General features: G+C 32.7%; 1 protein-coding gene across 2 annotated transcripts in view; it reads left to right on the plus strand.

The window, feature by feature from the left end:
* Nucleotides 1–17,288, plus strand: part of LOC106470632 (transcription factor cwo-like) — a 31,814-nt gene extending 14,526 nt beyond the window's left edge. Inside the window, exons 1-5 of one of the 2 annotated variants that reach the window (XM_013931198.2) lie at nt 8,627–8,947; nt 12,460–12,561; nt 12,823–12,910; nt 13,342–13,524; nt 14,306–17,288. In XM_013931198.2, coding sequence (XP_013786652.1) covers nt 8,945–8,947; nt 12,460–12,561; nt 12,823–12,910; nt 13,342–13,524; nt 14,306–15,534 — 1,605 coding nt within the window. In that variant the 5' untranslated portion in view covers nt 8,627–8,944 and the 3' untranslated portion in view covers nt 15,535–17,288. Of the gene's footprint in view, nt 1–8,626; nt 8,948–12,459; nt 12,562–12,822; nt 12,911–13,341; nt 13,525–14,305 lie in introns of those variants that run through there. The other variant, XM_022399260.1, reaches the window with a different exon arrangement.
* Nucleotides 17,289–24,000: the final 6,712 nt, after the last annotated feature.

Genomic DNA, 24,000 nt, shown 5'->3' on the forward strand with positions numbered 1-24,000 from the left:
TAGTTAAATAATTTAAAATATATTAAAATATTCAACAATCAACGTTGTATAATATACATTAAAATTTTATTTAAAAGCCGTTGTAGAGTGCCTTTTTTTTACCACCGTTGATCGTTTGAGTTTTCTAATATATTTCAGTTTAATTTGTTACAACTTACTAAACAGGCCAGATCTTGTACGTATTAAAATCAAATATATATATATATATAACTTGAAACCCTTAAAAAAACACCTACAGAAAAACCGTTTTAGAAATTCAATTTTTTTTCCAGTTTGTAGTATGCAGAGACAAAAAAAAATTAATTAAATTAGTGAAAATTAAAAGTGGCAGGCCACAAGTAAAATGTGACTATAGTCAGTGGACTTGTCAGTCAGGCCGAGGAAATTACAGCCTGTATAAATACGTATGTTTGTGAAACTACGAAATTAAATAATAACTAAAAAAGAATGTTTTGATGTCTTCTTATTTCCATCTTAAATTTAGGCTTAATAAATTAATTTGGGTATGCGTAAAGAAAGTACTTGCCACGATCTCATTATTCCACAAAAACTATTGTTTAAAATATTCTTAAATATATTTTTTTTCCAGAACTAATTATGTTATGGCATAAATATTGTCTTTCCACAAGCTGTGTACAAAAAGCGTTTATTTGTGCAGCTGTAGTTAGAATGTCATTGTAAAGCTCTGTTGCTAAAACCAGTTGCTTGCGTGTTTTGAGTTTTCAGTTTGATGTACACCTCTTTTCTTATCTAGTACGTTAACTGATTTAATATGTATTTTAGTTAGTACGTGCATCTGTTTTGAAACTAATGTTAATGGCTGATTTAGCAAAACAACGAGAACAATTGAACCTTCAATGCTGTACAACTAGTGTATTTTTTGTTTTTCTTAGTAATTCTCAATCTGATCTACAAAAAATAAAATAGGTGCTGCCTGAGGTCGTTTGTGGTATATCTGTGGTGTTCGCATGCGTGCGCGTGTACTGTATGCACTGTGTACCAATGCCTACAGGTGGCGTGAAAAGTTTTCTGATAAATATTCCTCGTTTTGTACAAAATACATCTTTAAGAACTGCGATATTTTTCGAATGAGCTCGTGCGAAGCATCACGTTTGTTCTTTATATAATTATGTGTGAGTTGTTTATATGCCATAGATCGTAATTCCTAATAATTCTACGCGGAAGTACACGTTGTATATCGATTGTTAAACGAACAAGTTTGACAATTTGTAGTTTATAAACCGTTGATTCGTTAAATACGGTTAACACTCCATCGTAATGTATCTAGCGAACGAAAACATTATTTTAACTTTACATACAGTAAAGTTTACTAAAAGCAATTATTATTATGCATCTTTAAAATACAAGTTCGTTACTTAGAATTCTACCTAACGAACTTGTATTGTTTTATGTTCTTACTTTAATTATTAAACAGCAGTAAAAGCAAACTGTATTTCTTGGAACATACATTTAACAGATATTTCAGTGATGGTTTTAATAAACTTGTGTTGTTTTTATATTTTTTTTATTTCAGTATCTGTACGCATGTTTGTTTTTTTTTAAAACAAGGATGTGTCAGTAGCTGAAGTGTGAATAGGTTGGTAACCAAACCTGAATTGTACCTGAGTCTGTGTCAGTGACCTTATAAAGGTGGTCGAACGACCTTTAACTCTGCCATAGCACATATATAAAAGGTTCACTTTAAAAACATGAACAGTGACCTAATTTTCGACGCACATTGACTTTATGTAGTCCATGCTATATTTATTGGGCTGGGACGTCGTGTATACGGGGAAAGCACTATCTATACATATTAATGCTCTTTTAAGTTTCTGAATTTGAGTAAAAAAAACAAATTTTCCGGAATAAAACTTATGATTTTGAATGTGTCTTTAGTGAATTTTTTATTTCCGTAGACGGAGGTTTTAAGATATAATAATTTCAAATATTGTATTTTATTTATAATCGTCCTTTATAAATACATATATTAGTGAAACAACGCAATTAGATAATAACTAAAACGATTTCTTTTATGTTTTCTTATATCTCCTGTCCCCTGGTGGGACAGCAATAAGTCTATGGACTTGCAACGCCAAAATCCGGGTTCGATTCCTCGAGGTGGACACAGCAGATATCCCAATGTGTCTTTGCTCTAAAAAAACAACAACTTATACTCATCTTACAATTAGGCTTAACAAATTAGTTTGGGGAATATGTGAAGTATTTGACATAAATCGCTTACTCCACAGAAACTGTTGTTTAAAAAGTTCTTCCTTTTTTTTCAGAACTAACTGCGTTATGGCATAAATACTGATTTAATTTTTCTTACGTCTTTCTACTAACTGTCTTCCCTACAGTGGTCAGTGGATGATTTTATGCAACATAAAGAGCATTTTTACACAGACTATCTTTACTAAAGTGGTCAATGGGTGATTTTATGCAACATAAAAAAGCATTTTTACACTGACTATCTTCCCTAAAGTGGTCAGTGGGTAATCTTCTGCAACCCAAGTAACATCTTGTCATTGGAATTTTAACTTAAAATGGTCAGTTGGCAACCTTCTGTAACATGTACACGCACTAATCGTGAACAAGTGAAAATTTTGATGTAAAAGTTAAAATTAAAGTAAAATATGCTTTAATTAAGATAAACTAATACTAGTAGTAGTTAACAATGTGTACAGAATTAAGTCTAAAAGTGTCACTACAATATAATTTGTATGATTAGAGTTGAAATGAAAACGAAATGATGATATGATAATAATATACAAACGTAAGTCATATAGGCTGTATTAACTTATGTTTCTTTGAAAAGATCCGGTAAACCAAAAGTTACAACAAGGAAATGAACACGAAAATTTGAATTCGTTAGCTCACGTGCGCAGTTCTGTCTATCCTTCAGTATACCTTTATGTTTAAGTGCCTTTATTGGTAAAAGAACAGGCTTACAGTATGAATTTTGTGTCTTTCAAGTAACTGTATATTATGGCTAAAATTCTAAATAACATCATGTAATTTTCCTGTTGAGACCCAGAATATACGTTTTTATAACTAATGAGTAGAGAAACAGTGAAACGCTTGTTAATCTTGTTAGATCGGTGTCTTTTTTTAAATAAATGTTATTACAATCTTAACAAGCAAACTGAAAATAAAATGTAGTTAATATGACGCTTTGTCACCTTACGGTATAATACATCATGTTAGCTTAAAGTTTGTACTTGCAAGTTAATACAGTAAATGGTATTTGTTTTTAACGTTTTGGACTTGGTATTAATTTATCGATTCCTGCGACACCTAGCGGTGATTTAAAGTTGTACACTTGGCTGTATAAGCTTTCCATAAGCTGTTAGGTAAGAACACATACTGTGCTTCTTTGAAACCAGTTGCAGTATACTCCCCTCCGTTGTATCTGCGGTCTCGCGTGTCACGTTTTCTTGCGTGGTGCTACACGTGACTTGATAGGCAATTTTTTTGTCAAGTCACGCGGCGCTCGCTCTTTGCCCTCTTTACCCTATGAAATCAGTGCAGTTTTTGTTTGTTTACAGGAATAAGATCATTTGGAAATGCATGGTAATACGATCGGTTTACTGCCTGAGAAGTAGTGTTTTAGAGCTAGTTTGAACACACGTTACTGTCAAATTGAATGAACAACCGTATAAAAGTTGTTTTTTTTGTTGTTGTTTTTTGCTATTGTTTGATTTCCTTTCACATTTTTGGTTTTACAATTCATTACGTAGCTGTATATTTATTTCAATGTTTCCTTCCTGTTCGTTTTTACTTAAAAATTGAGGTAGTTGCGTCGTGGTGGTCTGATGGTGGCTTTATCGATTTTCATTGGTATTTGGTCCACGCGCGAAGCACGTGCATCACTATTAAATACCAACTTAACATTTATGTTATCTAGTCATTAGTAGCAGGCACAGAGACAAGAAGTAGATTTGCATGGTATTTAACAGACAGATATTCAACCCTCACTTTGTAATCTGTGCTGATATATATATATATATATATATATATATATATTGTCTTCGTGATTGAGCCGATAGATAGGGCGTCATAAACGTAGTTTCATATAAACAGCTAGATACCACTATGCAATTATATGGAAATGCTTCATTACATATATATAATCAGCAACACCCGTAATGCTTTGCGAAGAGACTGAGACAGCAAATCTGTCGTTGCACGATAAAACAATTTCTGGCAACATTTACTATAATTATACCTAACTCTTTATACTGATCCAAGTATAACGATCTTTTCTTTTAAAGATTTAATTGCCACCAAGTTTTGCAATTGAACAGAGTAGCAAACCGTCCTTGCGCATTTATGACTGCCGAAACGAAAAACTTGGATTTTGTTTTAAACGGAAATGATTTTAAGTACTGCAACTCAGCCTTAACGAATTTCAAATCTTTATTCCCCCCCATTTATCACTTTGATAATTTTTATTATAATCTGGTCCTCTTACGTTTCAAATCTTTTATGAATTAAGAATTTTATTTTGAGACTGGCGAAAAATATTTTAGGTAGATTGTTAGTTATGTGAAATAATTGAAGGAAACGATAGTAGTTTCTTTTGGAGACGTACATTGTTGTATTACTGTTTGTTTGAAAAAACAAGAATGTGAATAGTTTGTTGTCTAGGAGACGTCCATTGTTGTATTACTGTTTGTTTGAAAAAACAAGAATGTGAATAGTTTGTTGTCTAGGAGACGTCCACCATTGTATTACTGTTTGTTTGAAAAAACAAGAATGTGAGTAGTTTGTTGTCTAGGAGACGTCCATTGTTGCATTTACTGTTTGTTTGAAAAAACAAGAATGTGAGTAGTTTGTTGTCTAGGGGACGCCCGTTGTTGTATTTACTGTTTGTTTGAAAAACAAGAATGCGAGTAGTTTGTTGTCTAGGAGACGTCCATTATTGTAGTACTGTTTGTTTGTAAAAACAAGAATGTGAGTAGTTTGTTGTCAATTGTTTTGGTTCTGTTATGGGTGAAACAAGGGCTGTTTTTAAAGATGTGGGTTGGAACCACGATTCTTGCAGTAATATTGAAAACAGCAAGACATATCTCGTGATCTTACGGATTCCTCCAAGTTTTAATAAATATACAAACTTTGATTTGAGAAATATACATACGTTACCTGATAACATCTCCTCTAAAGATAAAGTGGCTCCCCTTTTTGTTTTGTTAACAAAACCCATAATAGTAAAGATAATTGAGGTATATGACCGAAAATTCATAAAGGACAAAAAGTGGTTAGTGCCAATGAACACTTAGGTTCCAGTACTGAAAGTTAATTAATATATTCCGAGAACAACTTGAATCTTGCAGATTCGTTACCAAAACATTGATGTAACACATAAAGAGCTTTGCTTAGCTTATTACCTCATTAATTTAATTAACTGTTTGAAATGTATTTGGATAAATGTAAAATATATTCAGCTCTTGGTTACTAGTGTGATCTGATATTAACAGATAATAAATAATACTGATTTATAAACATGAACAGCATTAAACATAAATATTTTTGTTTATATATTTATCGTTTATTTAACTAATATAATATCGATAGTTATGATTTAACTATTTCACGGTGTCTGATGTTTTACAAATCAAATTGATTCAGTTTTTTTTTTTAAGACGCGAGTTTTTAGTTCGGTTTTTGTTTGCCTGCGGGCACAAGATTTTTGGTTTCCTCTAGTTGTTATGATAATATCCAGTATATCCGAATAATACTATGAAAAATTATTATAATTAGATTTAACTTGTAAGAATCTACCTGATTTTCTTGAAAAAAAAGAGCACTGCTCGTGTATCTTCTTTTCTCAGTATCACTACGCCTTTTTCCGGAAATGCTCCAGTGACTCAGCGGTAAGTCGGGAGGCTTATGACGCTAAATATCCGGTTTCGATACCTGTGGAGGGCAGCGCACAGATATCTCTTGTGTAGTTTTGTGTTTATCAAGTACCAAACCCAATAATTATTTCATAAATGGTCAAAAATCATAAAAGTTTGTATTTAGATATATGAAGATGTGCATTGTAGCTTTTATGTTAGTACATCCACCCTATGTTTTATTTTGGACCACATTTTGTATAGTTTCTTTGATATATAACGCTGAACAGTTTAAAGAATTCAAGAAATGTATATTGTTTAAATGAATATTGTAAAGTGCAAGAAGAAACAAATTCTAGAGAGGTTACAGACATATATGTTAGCTAATTTTTTTTATTTGTTATGTACTTGAAATTCCTCTGTAATTAGTTTCTTTTATTTATAAAATAATGGCGAGTAGCATCAGGTTGTGTGCCCTGTTTTAGCCTTGAACTTTTTCAAGGACGTTCACCCTCCTAAAAATGAATAATTTTTTACTCGATGGATGCCCTTACTGTGGGAAGGCTGGTGGTAATGTCTTTCTTAAATACATACATGTATATACACTGCAAGGTTTGATATAGTGGTAAAAGTGCCTCAGTACACAGCATGCATTGAAAGATTGGCGTATTGCCAATTCACGTGCTGTTTACGGAGCAGGCGTACACGTGTGCAAACTGATGCGGAAATAAAGATTTTTTTGCTTTTATTTGCAAAACACTTTTCGGTTGGATAAAAAGAATTAGCACTTTCCAAATAACAGTATTATTTGCACATCATAAGATCATTACAGTGAATATATCGAAGATTTAGATATAAAGATCATTTAATAAATTTGAAACAAATTATTCTCAAATAAACATAACATATACAAAATGTTGCGGTTTAAGTGCATTTTTTAATATTCATATATTTTCTTCAGCCACTAGTTGTTTTTTTGGGGGGGGGGGTTATATATATAAGCTTTGCTTAATGTACTTATCAAATTACAAATTAGGACTTCGTAGCAATAGTGGTACAACATATTGAACAAAAATCATGCGAGGCCCACATATCATGCATAAATTCGCTGAAAATCGTTCTCCAAAAAAGAGATAATTTAAAGTTATCACCTTGACACACTTTTAGTAATATTTTAGCCATATTTTTCTTTTCACCGGATTTATTGAATAGCTTTTGACTAAGTTGTTCACACTTACAAACAGTGAATAAAACGTTAATCAATGGCAAGTTTAATGAATAATATTGGTATGGTCTCAAAACGTGGTTTTTCTTTCGTTGGACTGGTTCTTTTAAATGGTGAAAGTAATGCCAAGTCCAGTCCACGTAACGATAACAATTTTTTTCCTTAACTTACAGGCTGCCCCTCCCTCCAGTTGCTCAACGGTAAATCTGAAAGCTTATAGCACTAGAAACCAAATTTCGATACCCACGGTGGGCACAGCACAGACAGCCCATTGTGTATCTTTGCGCTTAACAACAAACAAACAAACAAACAGGATACTACCATTTGTACACAGTTGTACTTTTGGTCTAAGTACAGAAATAACATTTTCGCTTTCAACAGATATTTATTCACTAATGTTACTATAACTACGGTAGAAATAAACTTTTACAATTTTACGGATAACCGACCGAGTTACTGAAAACGATCATTGATCCAAATACTTGAAACTAAATACTTCACTGAACTCTGCTAACTGAGAATTGGCTCAATGTTTCACAGATTCTCGTACTTATAATGTAGCCTTGTTTCTAGATATTTCGCAAAATCAAGATTCTCGTACTTATAATGTAGCCTTGTTTCTAGATATTTCACAAAATCAAGATTCTCGTACTTATAATGTAGCCTTGTTTCTAGATATTTCACAAAATCAAGATTCTCGTACTTATAATGTAGCCTTGTTTCTAGATATTTCACAAAATCAAGATTCTCGTACTTATAATGTAGCCTTGTTTCTAGATATTTCGCAAAATCTTTCTATTACTAATATTCAAGAATATACTATTTTATGAATTATTTTATAAATTTATTTAATCTTGACTTCATGCGCTCTTTAGCACTTAAATCCTGTTTTATTATATTGCAAATTTAAATTAATTAACGTAAGATGATAATCTTTATATATATTAAACATTTTAAGTTTCAGTTAAATTTACATTCAAATATCAGAATCGTTTTTATTTTGTTTATACAATTTTTTTAGAAAAAGAACAAACTATCAACCATCTTCATAGATATTTGCAACCTTCTGTGGGCAATTTATAAATGTTCCCCTTTATGTGCAGGAAAAAACGAAAAATATATTAATAGCCGTTATCTTGCCACCAGCAAGACTTTCCTTAAGACACGAAAAAATAACCTTTATAATATTATCAGAATTATTGTTCTTGTAGATTTTTGTTTCTGTATAATATATATAAAGTTAAAAAATGTCGTTTTTGTTTCATTTCAAGAAAATTCGTTTATAAAATGCTGATAGTAATCACCAGTATTTAAACGTTAAAAATCGACTTATTGTTCTTGTTTAAAGGATCCTCTTTAATATCTTAAAAACTATATTTTTCATTTGTTTTTTCATTGTATTTCCGTTTTATTCCTGACGCAAGCTAGGCATCACGTCGCCTACGCAATCGATTTGGTTTCCCAATTTTAGCGAGATGCGAAACAACAGGCTTACACGTGGGCACGTGAACTCGCAGGTACTGCGTATTAATGTTTACGAGCAACGTTAACTCAGACCTCCAGATCACGTGTCATTCAAGTGTTGGATGCAGTGTAAACGTGTTCGTGGTTGTGCAGTGAAACAGAAGGGTAGAGACTTCGTTTTTGAGCACACGGTATCGTTGCATTACAACGGTAGAAAATATAATTGAGATTCTCTGCGTTTATTCAGCATTTTATATACAAACTGAAACATCGATGGACAACGCCTTTTCTTCTATACCCTGGCGCCCTTGTACTTGTGAAATAGTGGTCTTACTGGAAGCTTGTATTTGGAGTTTATTAGTTTGTTCAGTATACTGATTTCTGGTGTGAAATCTGTAGCAACATAAAATAAGTCAAGATGGTATGTTTTTCCTTATTTGCACCAATATTTTAAGTATTGACCTTGTGTTTAATAACTGTAGCGAAGGTTAAGTCAGAATTCAGATAATTTGTAAAATAAATATCAAAGATTAATTATTGAGCTTTAAATTTAAAATATTTGTGTAAGGTAATTCCTATTCTTAAATGTAGCTGTAAACTTGTATTACTTTATTAAAGGGGTAGTAGTACTACTAGTAGTAGTTTATTGCCCGTTCACACTTGGAAACATTTTTATAATTACAGTTTTATATAATTATAAATTAGAAAAGATATTAATAACACAATGCACGTCTTGTTTTATTTAAAACTAACACAAGTTTGAAGTTTTAGTACAGTTTTTAACTTTGTACCAATATTTTAGCATGCTTTTGTGTCCAGCTGTATACTGTAGTTTCTACCGTTCCACATTATAAGGTTTATATGTATAAATTAATTATTAATATTACGAGTGTAGTGAATTATTCAGCCGTTTTTGTATTTTGATTTTTTTTTAATTTTAACCGGTATAATAACGTTTCGACGTGTTAAACGAAAAACAAAATAAGGAGACTCCAGTTTCCAGCAAGACTCTAAACTATATTTAATGATACCTAAATAAAAATATATCCAAAAATATTAAGTTGTTCAAAAGAAAAGTGGATTTATCAAATAATTGGAAGTGTTATTATTAGCTAGAACATTACCGACTGTTAACATAAGGAAAGAAATATATAGTAAACATAGACAAATATTTAGCGTTTCTGGACAACTCAGTTTCGCAGTAACCGATCACGACTGCTAGAATCTTGAGTCATGCTGGTCTCGTGAAATTCACGTGACGTCGATGAAACATGGTGCTCGTGTATATAATACATTATCAAAACAATAACTGAATCAGAAAACACCTACTTCAAAATGATCATTCGACATTAGTGAAGCAACGTGTATTCAGCATGTGTGTTTTTCTTCCTGCTGAAAGTAGGTCAACGTCAAGAATACTTCCATGGTCGTTAGAAAGGAAGTGTGTGTGTTAATGGATGTAACGCAAAGCGACAATTGACCTGATCCGAACGGTTTCTTGTATTATTTGTAGGCTTGGCTTGTAGATGAAAACGATGAGGCTTATTACTAGTAATAACTCTATTATGCATCAGTTTATCCGAGGTTTTTTTTTGTATGTGTGTGTGTGTAAACTGCTGATACAGAGATTTAGTACATTATATTAATATTATTTTGGGGCTTCACCACATGGGTACAGTTTATGCTGCCATGTCCGGTCATGCTCTGTCTGACGACCGTACATATATAGATCATAGCCCTGCAACTTAGTTTCCATTGCAAAAAGCTTTGTTGTTAGGCTGTCATGTTCAAAGCACACACTCCTCCCTGCTTGTTTTCAATAATCTATCTAATGCACGAGAAAGATAGTTTCTAGTGCTTGTTTGAACAGTCAGTCCATGCAAATATTCATCATAGGCACTGTATACTGCAACTTGAATGGTATTTTTTAAAATGGAATAAGATGTACCCATTTAATTCTCCATCTACTTGAAGTATGTGATGGTTGAAGGGATATGTCATAGAAGCAACTTGTGTACACATGACTTGGTTCACTTTTTCAGAATGAGATTCTTCTGCATTATGTTGTATACTGTTGTTTGGGGCATGTGGATGAATTTTGCCATTATCCTTTGTGTTTGTGGATTCTCGCCTGTTACAAGACAGTTCACTTTGCTTACCATGACTGGGTTATGACTTGTTACAGGTCTCTTTCTGGAAGGCCCTGGGTCTCCTAACTGATCCTTGTTCCTTTGTTTTCCAATGTCATTAAGTATAATGGATGTCCTTGCCTTGGAAATTCTAGATTCCTGATCTAAACACATCTTTATGAAACAGATGTATGATACTTTGCATTGGAAAGGGCTGTTATATACCCTTTCCAAAAGCAATCAGTTTTGGGTGGCATCACATTACTCACAAAATGTAAAACAATGTCAAATATAGTTCCGATACATGCCATTCCACATGATTTTGTATTGGCTGTGGTACCTTGCTGATTTACTTATTGAAAATAGTTTTAATGTAACATACCTAATGCTCCGAATAATCAGAATAGTTTAACTCATCTTAGATTTTACCTATTTAATAGTATAAAAAAAAAAAGATGTGCTGTCTGAAAATATCTATCATTTATTGCTCATGTTATTTCAATTTCTATAGGCACTTAAAAAAGGTACACAATCATTCTTATTTGTGTATATTTAATAATGAATTCTTTGTATCAAGTCCAAAATTTTTTTTTATGCATTGTACATAGTATATATGAACAACTTAAAACAAAATAAAAGCAACACCAGCAAATGAGATTATTAAAGTTTGCTACAAATTATTCAAAGGCAGATGGGCATCTATTTATTATTGTTATACTAGCAGCAGTATTAATATATAGCTTTGGGCATAAGGTTTAAATTTTATATACATTGTGTAAAGACAGTCAGTTTATTGAAATAATAATTATCAATATTTACAGATACTTTTTATGTAATGTTTTTGGGAGAAGTAAAATGTCAGTAGCATATTTCACAACTGCAATAAATGTCATTTTAAAACTTAACATCTTGATAATATCCTTCCACCATTTGAGTAAATTGTAATGTTACTTGTCATAGTAATCCAGCCTCCTTGATCCTAAAATTTTATGACAAATATGTATTGTACTGGTAAATTTTATTTTATTACATTTAAGATTTTGTTTAACCTGGTTATAATTTAAATATCCTTGGTCATTTTCTGCTGTAATAAACAGTTTCAAGCGAGTCCATTAGAGAATTAAAACTGGTCACAACAAAAATCCTCCTAATTCAGTGTTTCATGCAGAAAATTTATAACATTCATTAAAAAACAAATTTGAATTTGAAAATCTCATCATGAGAAGAAAGTGAATAACACATTTCAGAAGCAAAATGAGCATTTGTCATAATAAATAGATAAAAAGAGGCCAGATTTTAATCCTAAATAACTTTGTATGATATGACCTTTCCTGACAAGAAAGAAAGGGGATGTCTTCAGACATTTTGAGGGAAGACTTAACAAACATTTCTTTTTAAGGTGAAACCACTTTTGGTACAAGGACAAACTGAACTTGGAAATGTACATGTGTTGTGTCAAGTGTTTTGGAACTATAATTTCAAAAAACTATGTATATTAATTTCCATACACTGTGGTGTGAAATGTTCATATGTATTCTTTAAATTTCAAGTTTCCCTGTGGAGTTTTAAGTTTTTGTGGTTTTGATGATAATGAACACTTTAAACATAAAATTATTTCATTGTTAGTTATTGAATTTGTATGATCTGTATGTGGATTCACCCAATGTAGAGTACGTTTAATGTGTTAGAAAAGTAAACTAATTGTGAAAAAGGTTAAAGTTATTAAAATATAAATCAATGGTTTTGAAATGATAAACATTCATCTATATCATTATTAAATTAGGTTGTATTTTTTATTTTACAGGACCCAATGTCACATCGTATTATTGAGAAAAGACGAAGAGACAGAATGAACAACTGTCTAGCTGATTTAAGTCGGCTGATACCCACATCTTATTTAAAAAAAGTAAGTATGCATTTTTATATGCATCCTTTTTTCACTTTCGTGAGGGAAGAATCTTGTTTGTTTTAAAGGAAATAAAGAAGTATTCTTAGAAAACAAAGTTGTTTAATAACTCTGAGACTCGAGTTATTGATCACTAGCTCAGACTACTACAATATTACAAGATTTAGATTTTAAACCATTTTATACTGTTATAGAGTTTATAGTAGATATTTTCTCACTGTTTTATAACATAGAAGTAAATGTTTTCTTTTCTTTTTCTAGGGTCGTGGAAGAATAGAAAAAACAGAAATTATTGAGATGGCCATTAAACACCTGAAGCATCTTCAAGCTCACACATGCAAAGATCCAGGTAATATATGTCCCAGTGTAAAAAGGAATAAACAGTTCTTTGATTTTTTTAACCCAGTTGTTTATGTGTCTAACATCTTTTGTTAATTATTGCTTATATATGTGATAAACTGAAATGAGGGTAAAGAAGTAATAACTACTGATCATTCTATATTGGTAATGTGTTTTTTTTCAATTTTTTACTTAAATATATTAATATTAACATTTCCAGCTATTACTTGTACTCTGTTGCTGTCTTATGTTTGTTTGTTTTTAGGTAAAACTAAAAGGTACTTAAGTAGTGATACTTATTTTCAAAGATTTGTCACAGTTGACTTTAATACTATGATTATATTTTTATAATAACATATTTCTTGGATATGAGCATGTCCATTGTATAAATTTTATTAGGTTTTAGTAATTCCAAATACATATTAGTCAATCTTTTCTTAGGAACCTGTGAAGTAGCCAAAACTGCTGAACAAGACAGAAGGCGACAGTACAGACTTGGATTTCAAGAATGCTTGTCTGAAATTCTACGCTTCATGGTAGAGATAGAAGGACTATATGCAAGTGATGGGCTGTGTGTCAAGATTGTGAACCATCTTCAACAACACTATGACAAAATTGCAGGAGGTAAGTGTGTTTTGGATTTTAAGTTCAAAATAACCAAGCAACGAGCCCAATGAAAAAAAATCAAATATTGTGTGTTATATAATGTCTTGAAATTGGCACAGTAATTTTGGGATTATTAGAAGCAAAGATTATGAAGTTTTGGTGCTTCATTGGCCCAAGAACAACTTATGAACTATTTGATAAAAGTAAAATTTCATTTTCTGAAAGGCAAACAGTAGAGAAGGAGTGATTTAAAATTTTCTCAATTGTATTTGTGTTTAATTTCCAAGTAGACTAGCATTATTTCTGCTCTTTACTCAAATGGATAATATCTTGTCTTTTTTTTTTTATATACCAGATTTATATTTAATGTACCATGCTAAAAACTGGGTTTCAAATCTCAATAGCCCATTGTGTAACTTTGTGCTTAACAACAAACAAACTAATTGTTGTAATGTGATAGAAAATTGTACAATTATCACAAGTCCAACACAAACTGAAGCTTCACAACATAGTAATAATAATATTAGTAATAAATAAAGGACTCTCAGCTAATTTAAGTTTAAAGGGAATTCATGGGAACAATTATAATAGGTGAATATTGTGGCATTTTCATACCTTGAACTACATTTATTTAAATATATTTTGAACTATACAGGAACAGCAGGCCATGAAGATTGTGGTGGTTAGATTTTTTTAAGTAAAACATTAAAGTTGGCACATCATGGCTTAAACAAATAGATGATTAACTATGTATGACTAAATAAGGGTTATTCTATTCTCCTTCTTCTTCTTCCTTTAGGAATGTGCTATCAAAATGTTGGAGTCATAACCTCAGCTGAAGATTCCAGAGGTTTTCCAATGGATGTGGAATCTCATACTTCTTTGGAAACTACAGAGTTGCCATCTGCAACAAGCATAGCCCAACACCATGCAACTCCAACCTCCATTGAACAAAATTCCCCAGTACAGGAGTGTAGAACTGAACAAGAAAACTCCAAAATAAATGACACTCCTTTGGGGGTGACTATTCCACCCTGTACAGGTCAACAAGCGGTGAACTGGAACCCCTCTACCTCACAAGTACAAGTTGATATGGAAACAGTACCTATTTCTAATATTTCTGGTATGAGTCAACTAAGAGAAATGTTGCAAAATCCAGGTCTTCCAGTGGAGCGCATCCGCAACAGTACCAGTGCTTCATCAAAAAATAATAGTTTTGTTAATATTCCCACTACTGATTCCACAGCAGAACATGTTTTTCCTATGTTGACGCATAATAACTCGCACGAACTTCATCGAGGAGAGGAGGTCTACAAGTTCAAAAAGAACATAAAAGAGAGGTTTACAGCAGATTTACAACAGCATGCATCTTCACCTGTTAGAGCTTCAGATGGAGAAGAAAGGTGTCAAGACCTTTTAAGGTATCGTTCCACTCTTGAAACATCAAACACACTTTCATCAACAGGTACAGCTAATTCTTGCTCTAGTACTTGCCAGTCAACTCAAGGCAGTCTTGCAAGCCAGCTTTCAGTAAAAATTCCTGAAAGAAATACCACAGAAAATGGTTCATCTTCCAATGTGACCTGGGATAACAACATTGACTCAAGCAGCAGCTGTGGATCTAATCCAAGTCCACCATCTGTTGTCAGATCTAATGGTAGTAGTAGTAGTTCTGGATATAGCACTGGCAATGAAATGCCTTACATTCCAAAAGCAAAATGCAATGAGCGACACACACCACCTTTTTATCAGTCTCAAAGTGTTCCAGTTCATTGTTCAAGTCCACAACCCTCACTACCAGCAGCTTCAAGCATTCCTATCTTTGCTCTGCATCCAAAAGGTGCCTTCTATGTTCCTCTTACTCTGGATTCAGCAATTCTGGCACCTTTCTTCAGTGGTTTAGATGACTGCATCCCTGTTTTGCATCCTGTCAGCATTTCTGTAAATTTTAGTTATGGTCAGCAGTTTAAGATTAAAGAAAGGGCAGGTGGGGATATGTGGCAGCAACCGTCAGTAGGCTATACGTAAGTGGGGATATGTGGCAGCAACCTTCAGTAGGCTATACATGCCTCTGATGATTTTATGTTGGAAAGGTTGCATACAGATCAAGTTCCCCAGGGCACATGTAAATGAAGTGGCATAATTAATGTAGGATGATTGATTATGTTGTATATTATACATTTACTTTGAATGAGATGGACAGACTGAAAAAAAAAGAAGAAAAAAAGACAAATTTTATTTGCTTTAATGCTGCTGCAACAGGGGAAGTATAAATGCATTACATGTGACTTTGTCTATATATATATATATATAAAACAGTTTTATGTTTATATAAATTTGTTAAATATGTACAAATGTGGGTACAGGTTTCATTTGTTTGCACAAGGTCTTGCCAGTATGTGTTAATCCCTAATTTTAGGAGAGTTAAAAATTATAACCTTTTCCTAGGTTTACAGAAAAATAAAATAGTTTGAAGATTTATAGAATTGATAAGAGAATAACACTTGCTTTGCTTAGAAGGGTTAATATGATATAATTATTGATTACAGCGTATCCTAGTGTGAATTGATGAGTAGTTACATTCAATATCATAATTAAGTTTAGATTTTGTAAAAGTTCTTTATATGTAAATAAATCTGTACTCAAAAGAACTCTGATAATTAAGGTCTGACCCCCCCCCCCAAAAAAAATAATGCTTTTTACAGTTTTTAGCACTACTAAAATACACCTGAGAGGATTTAAATTTTTCACATAATGAAAGATATAAACATGCATTTCAAAACTTGATTGATTGATAAATAGATATTTGAATGGATGCATAAGGTGACCAGAATCGACTAATTTAAGTTCCACTTAATGTAATTAACAATAGGATACAACATACTTCATTTTCAAATGTTATATGTACATATCACAAACTTATTTGTAATATCGGTGAATTGACAATAAATACATCATTCATGTAGAGGATTTTAATAATTTAAAGTTGTACTTGGAAGAAAAAGTTTATTTATGAGAGTGAATTACTGGTGTTGTAAACAATTTAAACACAATGAATAATAAAATATTTTTTTATGATTAAAAACTAAGTTAGTAACAAGTTTTAAATACCTTTTTCTAAAGAGTGAAAATATGTTTTGCTGAAACAACTTCTTTATAATTTTATTTGAAGATGTTAAAAAAAATACACCTTAAAGTTTCTGCTCATTGCATACCATGTAAAAATGTCTGGGTGTATCCAAGTAAAATCATACTGGATTGGCTTTTCATAGAATGTCTTATAGTGCTGAGGTGCCAGACTTTTTTTTTTATTGAACACTGATTTCTTTAAAGTATCTTTGAATTAATAAGTTGAAGTTACTGAGATTTATGAGTCCAAATAACTAAACAATGTATGACTAGAATCTAAAAAAAACAGTTTAAATTACAATAAAATCAAGAAAGAAATGTTTCTTTGAAAATCCTTTGTTATTTTGTTTCTCAAACTACAGTAATTCATTATTAGGCTTAACATGTGAGACAGGACTAGAATAACGAATTCAGATTTTATTCATAAGTTTTTGTAATTTTCAGAGCCTAAACAGTGTTGGTGTTAAAAGACCTTTGAAGTGTACCTGTTTTCCCATTTCATATTAACACGTATCTGTTACGTTTGCATTCAGATGCGTGTTTTGTTTAAAGATTTCATGATTGTACAGTTATATAGATTTAAACACTTTTTAACAGATTCATTGACTGGTGTAAAATTTCTTGTAAATTAACAAGGTTTAATTTTATTGAAATATTTGTTTGTTGTTTGATTTCACAAAAGTACAAACATTGTCCAAAGATTGATTAATTTTAATATTCTAATCGTAGATAAGAACCAAATTGTGGACCCAAGGAAAGCTCGTGAATTGATGGTGAATAATGTCACGAGAAGAAATATTAAAAAATAGTGGTTTTAAATTGGCAAGGAATAAATGGTATAGAATGAATAAATTTAACAACCAGCACTTGAATGTTAAACTCTACATTTCGTCTGTAACCGGTAGATTACTTTAAAATTACTCCAGATTTTGGAAAAGTCATCTATGCCCCTTAATTTTGGGTAGTTCGAAATTAGTTCTTAGAAATATGATGATTCATCCCTGAGCCATTCACTCAGAGGGGGCGCATACACGTTCCAAACTTCTCAGGAAAAGGATGTATTTTATGGGTCAAACTCGGGAGTAAAATACCGTAACAATCAATAAAAATGAACTGGTGAATCATCATCTTTTATTGAAAAAGTTCACCAATACCGAGACACCGGACTACCTCTAGTCACATCTGACAAGTTCGTAACACATTCACAATAGTATTTAAAACTAGGAGGTGTTTATTGAAGTGCAAGCGTTACAAGGACAGCATTACAGAAGCTAGTGTAATTTCATTGTTCTTTGATTAGATATACATAAGTTTTACGTTGCTGTAATTAATAACATTCTCGTTATTATTTCTATGTTACCAATTATCACATTTGCAACGTTAGAAAAACTTTGTAAATCTAGAATAAAATGTTTAAACCAACGCAATTAACCTAGAAGTAAATGTACTGCTATCCACAAAGTATAAATGTGTAGATATGACGGGTTTAAAATACGCAGCTCCCTACAAATCCTGAAATAATGGGTACATAAAATCCAACAAGACCCAAATCGGGCGTAAAGGGGGTTAGAAAATAAGTAACTCTGCATAGGATTAATTTTTTTAATGTGGAACAAGCATGTGTATCTCTTAAATGGTGAATGGTCTGGAAATTTAACAACTTTTATTTTTACCCCCAAATGATGAATCTAATATTTTTTGGTGAATTTGTATGAAGTGGGTTGAAGACGTGTTGCATTAATATACACAAATCGGAACAAAATGGATTTTAAACCATTTAATATCGTAACTGAAAACCGTTTAACAGATAATTAATCATTTATTTGCGTGTGTATGTGAACAATTTAAATATTTGCCCTTGCTTAGGTAATTCTTTTTAACGTTTTGAAAAATTATACATTAAAATAAAAAGGTAAAAAACGCATGGTAAGCCTACATACCACACTTTCCCCTCCACCACCGTATCAGACTTGTTCGTAAGTTGAATTCTAATCTAATTTTAAGATAAATCAGAATTTTATATGTGCATGGTCATAAGTACATTAACCTACTCTCGTTTCTGTAATATTACACCTAACACAACACAAGATGAACCCTTCAAACTTACATACAAGAAACAACAGTAAATGACCTTACAACAACAAAAACACCTTTAAATACACTCAACAGAACTATGACGATAATACTTAGCAAAAATACATTGTAATAGTACAAGTATCTTTAAGACATGTGTATACTAAAACTAGCACCTTTAAGATAAAAACAAAAATGGAATCTTATCAGAATAGACGCAATTTACCAGGTTCTTGTGAATAAGTATTAAACAAAAAATAATAATTGTATATATATATATATATATATACACAAAATGTATACTTAAATTCAAAATATTCATGACTTACCCAGAGCAAGCACAAAGCTTCACTCCCTTCACAGTAATCTCAGTAGCAGATCCTCAAGTGTATCAGTTGTCTTTTGATTGACTGCCATTATGGCCCTCACAGTGTTTGGGCTTTGAGCATGGACTTCTTTGTATCCACTTAACCTCAAACCAACGAAGGAAGCATAGCTCTCTGGAACAGCCAATCCTCCTTCCTGTTGTAGAAGGCTCAAGCCTCGGTCCATTTAAAGATCATATCCTGAAAATGCCAATCTTTTTTAATATATACCAACTCGTGATGATCTTTAGTGTTTTTGCTCTTGGCTAATTCTGAAATTGCTCTCGGAGATGCTTGAGTACTGTTGTCCAGGTAAAGGTAAAGATGTTAGGTCCAGTGCCTGTTTTTGATGCACCTTCATTGATGGCAATTTCATTCTGTTTATGGAGAAGAAATTCTGAGAAACAGCTGGCTCATTTGGTCTACTGGTCAGAAAATCAGTCGCAATAGTGACTATTGAGTCACTATTTGGTCTGATTTTCTGACCTATCCCACTCTCACCTTCCTGGAAGCTGATAGAACCTCTAGAGAAGTCAAGCTCTAGAAAGGTTTTCTTTGGCTTTGGTATGCTGTGCTCCCATTGGAGATGTGAGCACATCTAGTGCCATCAGTGCTTGAACACATCACACTCTCCAAAAGGGTACTTCACAAACAGATCTCAGTGTTTCTTGGATGGAAAGGTTGACCCCACTTTCAAGAGGATTAGTTCCTTTAGGGTCGAGAAAGTGGTTGTCAGCAGTACATCCTGTGAATGCTTGAACTCTGCAGGATTTACCATGTCCAATGGGGCTGCTTGGCCCCAGAAGACTTCAGCACCAGCATAGTGGCAGATATAGTGAGCTCTTCCACGTCCAATGTGCTGGCAAGCAATGCATCTTTATCCATAGGATTAGCTAAGGTGAACATCAAACTGGTTCTGGTAGTCTAAGGATCTGCCATGTAGTCAAATTTTTCATTGAAAAGAAAGTCCTGGGCATACTGGTCTTCATCATATTGGTATTTCATCATATAGTATATAAGAAGATACTTAAGAGGAAGTAAGCAACAAAGAATGGAGAAATACTGGTTAGTTGAAGGAAGAGATAGTCATAAAGTCAATACTATGACTTTTAGTTAAATAGCAAAAGCTTGAATTGTAAATATAAGGTCAAATGAACTTTAACTGAACTTTATGCCACATGTTTAGGCTGCAAGAAGAGTCATAACTGCTTAGTTATATATTACCTGCACTAAAATTACTTTTATATGGGGTGGGTGTAAATATTACCTTGGTCAAGCAACCATTGATAATACTATGCAAAAACCAAGAAAACTTCAAAAGTCTTGCTTGGCCAGTCTCTCGCTCCTGACATCTTAGCAGAATCTATAGTAACTCCATCTCTACCTGTTATATGACCAAGAAACTTCACTTCTGTAAGCAAGGGACACATTTTCATGGTTTCAGAGTCAAGCCTGCCTTTTTTCATCCATTGGAATACCATTCTTAGATCCTCAACTGTAGACTCAAACTATGACCAAATACCAAAATATCATCAATGTAGACCAGGAATCTCTCCCATTGCAACCCCAATCATTAGCCTCTCTTCGGTAGTGAGCACATTACACAGGATAAATGGCATGATGCAAAACTCATTCCAGCCATTTCTTATGCTAAAAATAGTCTTAGGTCTGCTCACGTCCCTCAATAAATTAATCCACCAAAGCATCTTTTTGGTCTGCAGAAGCCATTGCAATGCATGCTTTATCATGTAGACTATGCAGATGGAATGCTGGATGTTCCACTGTGTAAAACCATTAGCACAGTTCATCCATAACTATATCCCAGTCTCCCATTTTCACCTTACTTGATAGAGTCTAGGTATGTACTGTTGAAGTTCAAGATCAGTTGTCGGACAACCTGCATCTGAGACCAGTCATTCCAAGTAGTTACCTAGCTGCTTAGGAAATCGTTTAGGTATTACTTTATTGCACCTTTGAACATTAGAGACAAAATCTGCTTTGCCTCACTCACAAAGACCATGGCTGGTCTCTAAGTCATTAATTTCTGGACCTCAGCATCCCTTTGTCTTTTAATGAGACATGTTTTGTTATTAGAAAGAAAAATCCAGTAGCATCAGTAATTACATGCAAAAACAAAGTACTTCTAGTCATTATAAATTAAAGCTCTTGGGGAAAAAAAAATTTAACTTGGTGCTTTCGGCTGTTAATTAATACTGTTTAACACGTGTTTGAAATTTACCTGAAAGCCTTTATAATGCAATTTCTATTTGAAAGTGGTGTAAATTGTAAATACACTAGTGTGGATATTGATAGCGTTGAGTGCAATCAACTCTTCCTTTGGCATGTTTAGAATAGCTGTAAAATGTAAAACTGTATCTTATAAATTTATTGCAGAACGATATCTAGTAAAATGCAGTAACCTGGTGCATCAGGGTCCGAAGTTCGTAAAATTTTTAACCATTCTAACCATGTGTGTGTGTGTGTGTTAATTCAAGTTTGTCCAGTATAGATGTGAATTTTTGAAAGAAAGACACAGCTGCTAATATGTATGTACATATATGTGTAAATTAAACAACAGTTTTGGATTATATGACTCTTGGAATGTATATAATCTTTATATTAATCCAGATAAACACACACACGCACACACACAAATAATGTGACTTGAGATTACTTTTTACTACTGACCAAAAGGTAAGGTATTTCTCAACTGAGATGTTAATATTCATCACACTTCATTTGGATGTTCGAGGAACCTCTATTTCATTTCAGACGTCATGGGGACTTCCCATAATATTTTAAAATAGACTAGAAGTCCTTAGAAAGCTAGAGGTTCCATTTGGGAGATTGAAGTAAAGAAGACACTTTGTGAAAATGAAAACACGTGGTTTTTAGGGTAAACGTATAGAAATGCACGTTTGATGACAAGATAAAATAGGAAAATGCTTGAAATGATAATTGGCTCAATATGTTTGTTATTCTAGTCAGCCCATGGGCCTCCTAGCTGGTAAGAATCGAATAAACGACGCGATTTTAGAACAGTTTTGGATATAGTGAAATATTGTGTGTACTGCGGTTGTATTCCTCAAGACTGTGTTTTGTTGCTATAAATTGTATAAATCAGCTCAGGATGTTATAGGGACAAAGCAAAGAATATGCAAATGTTTTAACATATCTCCTCTCAATTTATCAATTATAAGATACATTGTTTAGTCTATTAAAAAAGCAGTGTCTTCCTTCTTAACAAGGTAAATTAGACAGCGTTAAAATTGAAAACGTTATACATTCATGTGACTCAATTTCTTGGGTATTTATTTAATATTGCTACTAATATTTGATCGTGGAGATCTAGACTCTATTGAATTTATTGTTTGTTAACATGGTTTACAAGACTATTCCAAAGCCGAAGTTCTTATGTCTGTAATTCGGGGATTTACTATATGTTTTCCACTCCTTTAGTTACAATGTAAAATTTTACACGTTTTTTTCTTCGTTGTTTCCCTTTTATATGATTCCATAATAACTTAGTAGAAACCTTTAGTTTCTTTTACTTTTATTTAGAATGAGGGTTGTGCTGCTTCTGAGTGTATCTTGCCACTCATTAAGTTTGCCTTAAGTGAATGAGGTTAGCATTGATTCACCTTAGAAGTGAAACTTGATAGAGTGTAACATTTTTTCCACAATTTAAAGTGTTAGCGTTTGGAGCTTCGTTGGTAAAATACATGTAGGATTTTGGATTTCACATAGGATGTATTCAGGTATAGAATTGTTATTTTTAACTTAACTCATGTGTTTTCTTTTAATCTTTTTTCTTTTCACTTAGTTTAGTTTACAAGAGGAAGTATATGCACGGACAAAAATTATTTTGTTTATTAACATCTTTTTTAGTTTTTGTAAGTCAAGCATACACACATTAATTACTTGTCCCTTATTTGTATTGTTTATTGTAACTGAAGATTTATCATTAAACATTTGTCATTTGTGTGAACCTGTATCCCATTTCTTCTCTCATGATCCATCCATTGCAACTCGAGGGGAAATAGATATAAAACATCGAGGCCTAACTTATCTATTCTGCTTGTTATCCGAGAGATACGACACGTGTAATCTGATTTATTAAAACAATTCGTTAATCTAAATAAATACAGTATTTATTCAATATAAAATACACTATACACTATGCTTAAATTAACTCTTTTCTCTTCTTAAACAGGATTAGAATGTGTACATTCAAGATCAAATCGTATAGAGAAACAAGTTATTTACACCCGTTTCACATCACAGAAGATAAGTACATCTATACACATGATCTCATTCATCAAGTGATGTAGGGAATTGTGATTGTTTGAAATCTTTTAGAAAGTTTTTCAATCTCTAAATATAGCATATTACGACTTCGTGCAATAAGGATAAGCAACATAGGTGGCTATGTATGGCACCAAATTCTCGGGAATTCCACAGAGTGATTAGGGCTAGGTGGCTATATATGCACCGAATTCTCGTGCGTTCCAGAGTGATTAGGACTAGGTGGCTATCTATGGCACCAAATTCTCGGGAATTCCACAGAGTGATTAGGGCTTGGTGGCTATCTATGGCACCAAATTCTCGTGAGTTCCAGAGTGAGTAGGGGCTAGGTGGCTATCTATGGCACCAAATTCTCGTGAGTTTCAGACTGAGTAGGGGCTAGGTGGCTATCTATGGCACCAAATTCTCAGGAGTTCCAGAGTGAGTAGGGCTTAGGTGGCTATCTATAGCACCAAATTCTCGGGAATTCCAGGATGAGTAGGGGCACAGCCTAATTTAATTTCTACCAGTTAAGCTATTGCCAACCCTGCTTCATGACTGGTCATTATTTGTATTTTAAAAATTATCTTAAACCGATAAAAACCAAGTAAAATGATTTCTCTCTTGATAGAAGAGTTAGCAC

Source organism: Limulus polyphemus, unplaced genomic scaffold, assembly GCF_000517525.1.
Source record: "Limulus polyphemus unplaced genomic scaffold, Limulus_polyphemus-2.1.2 Scaffold4127, whole genome shotgun sequence".
Taxonomy (NCBI): Eukaryota; Metazoa; Arthropoda; class Merostomata; order Xiphosura; family Limulidae; genus Limulus; species Limulus polyphemus.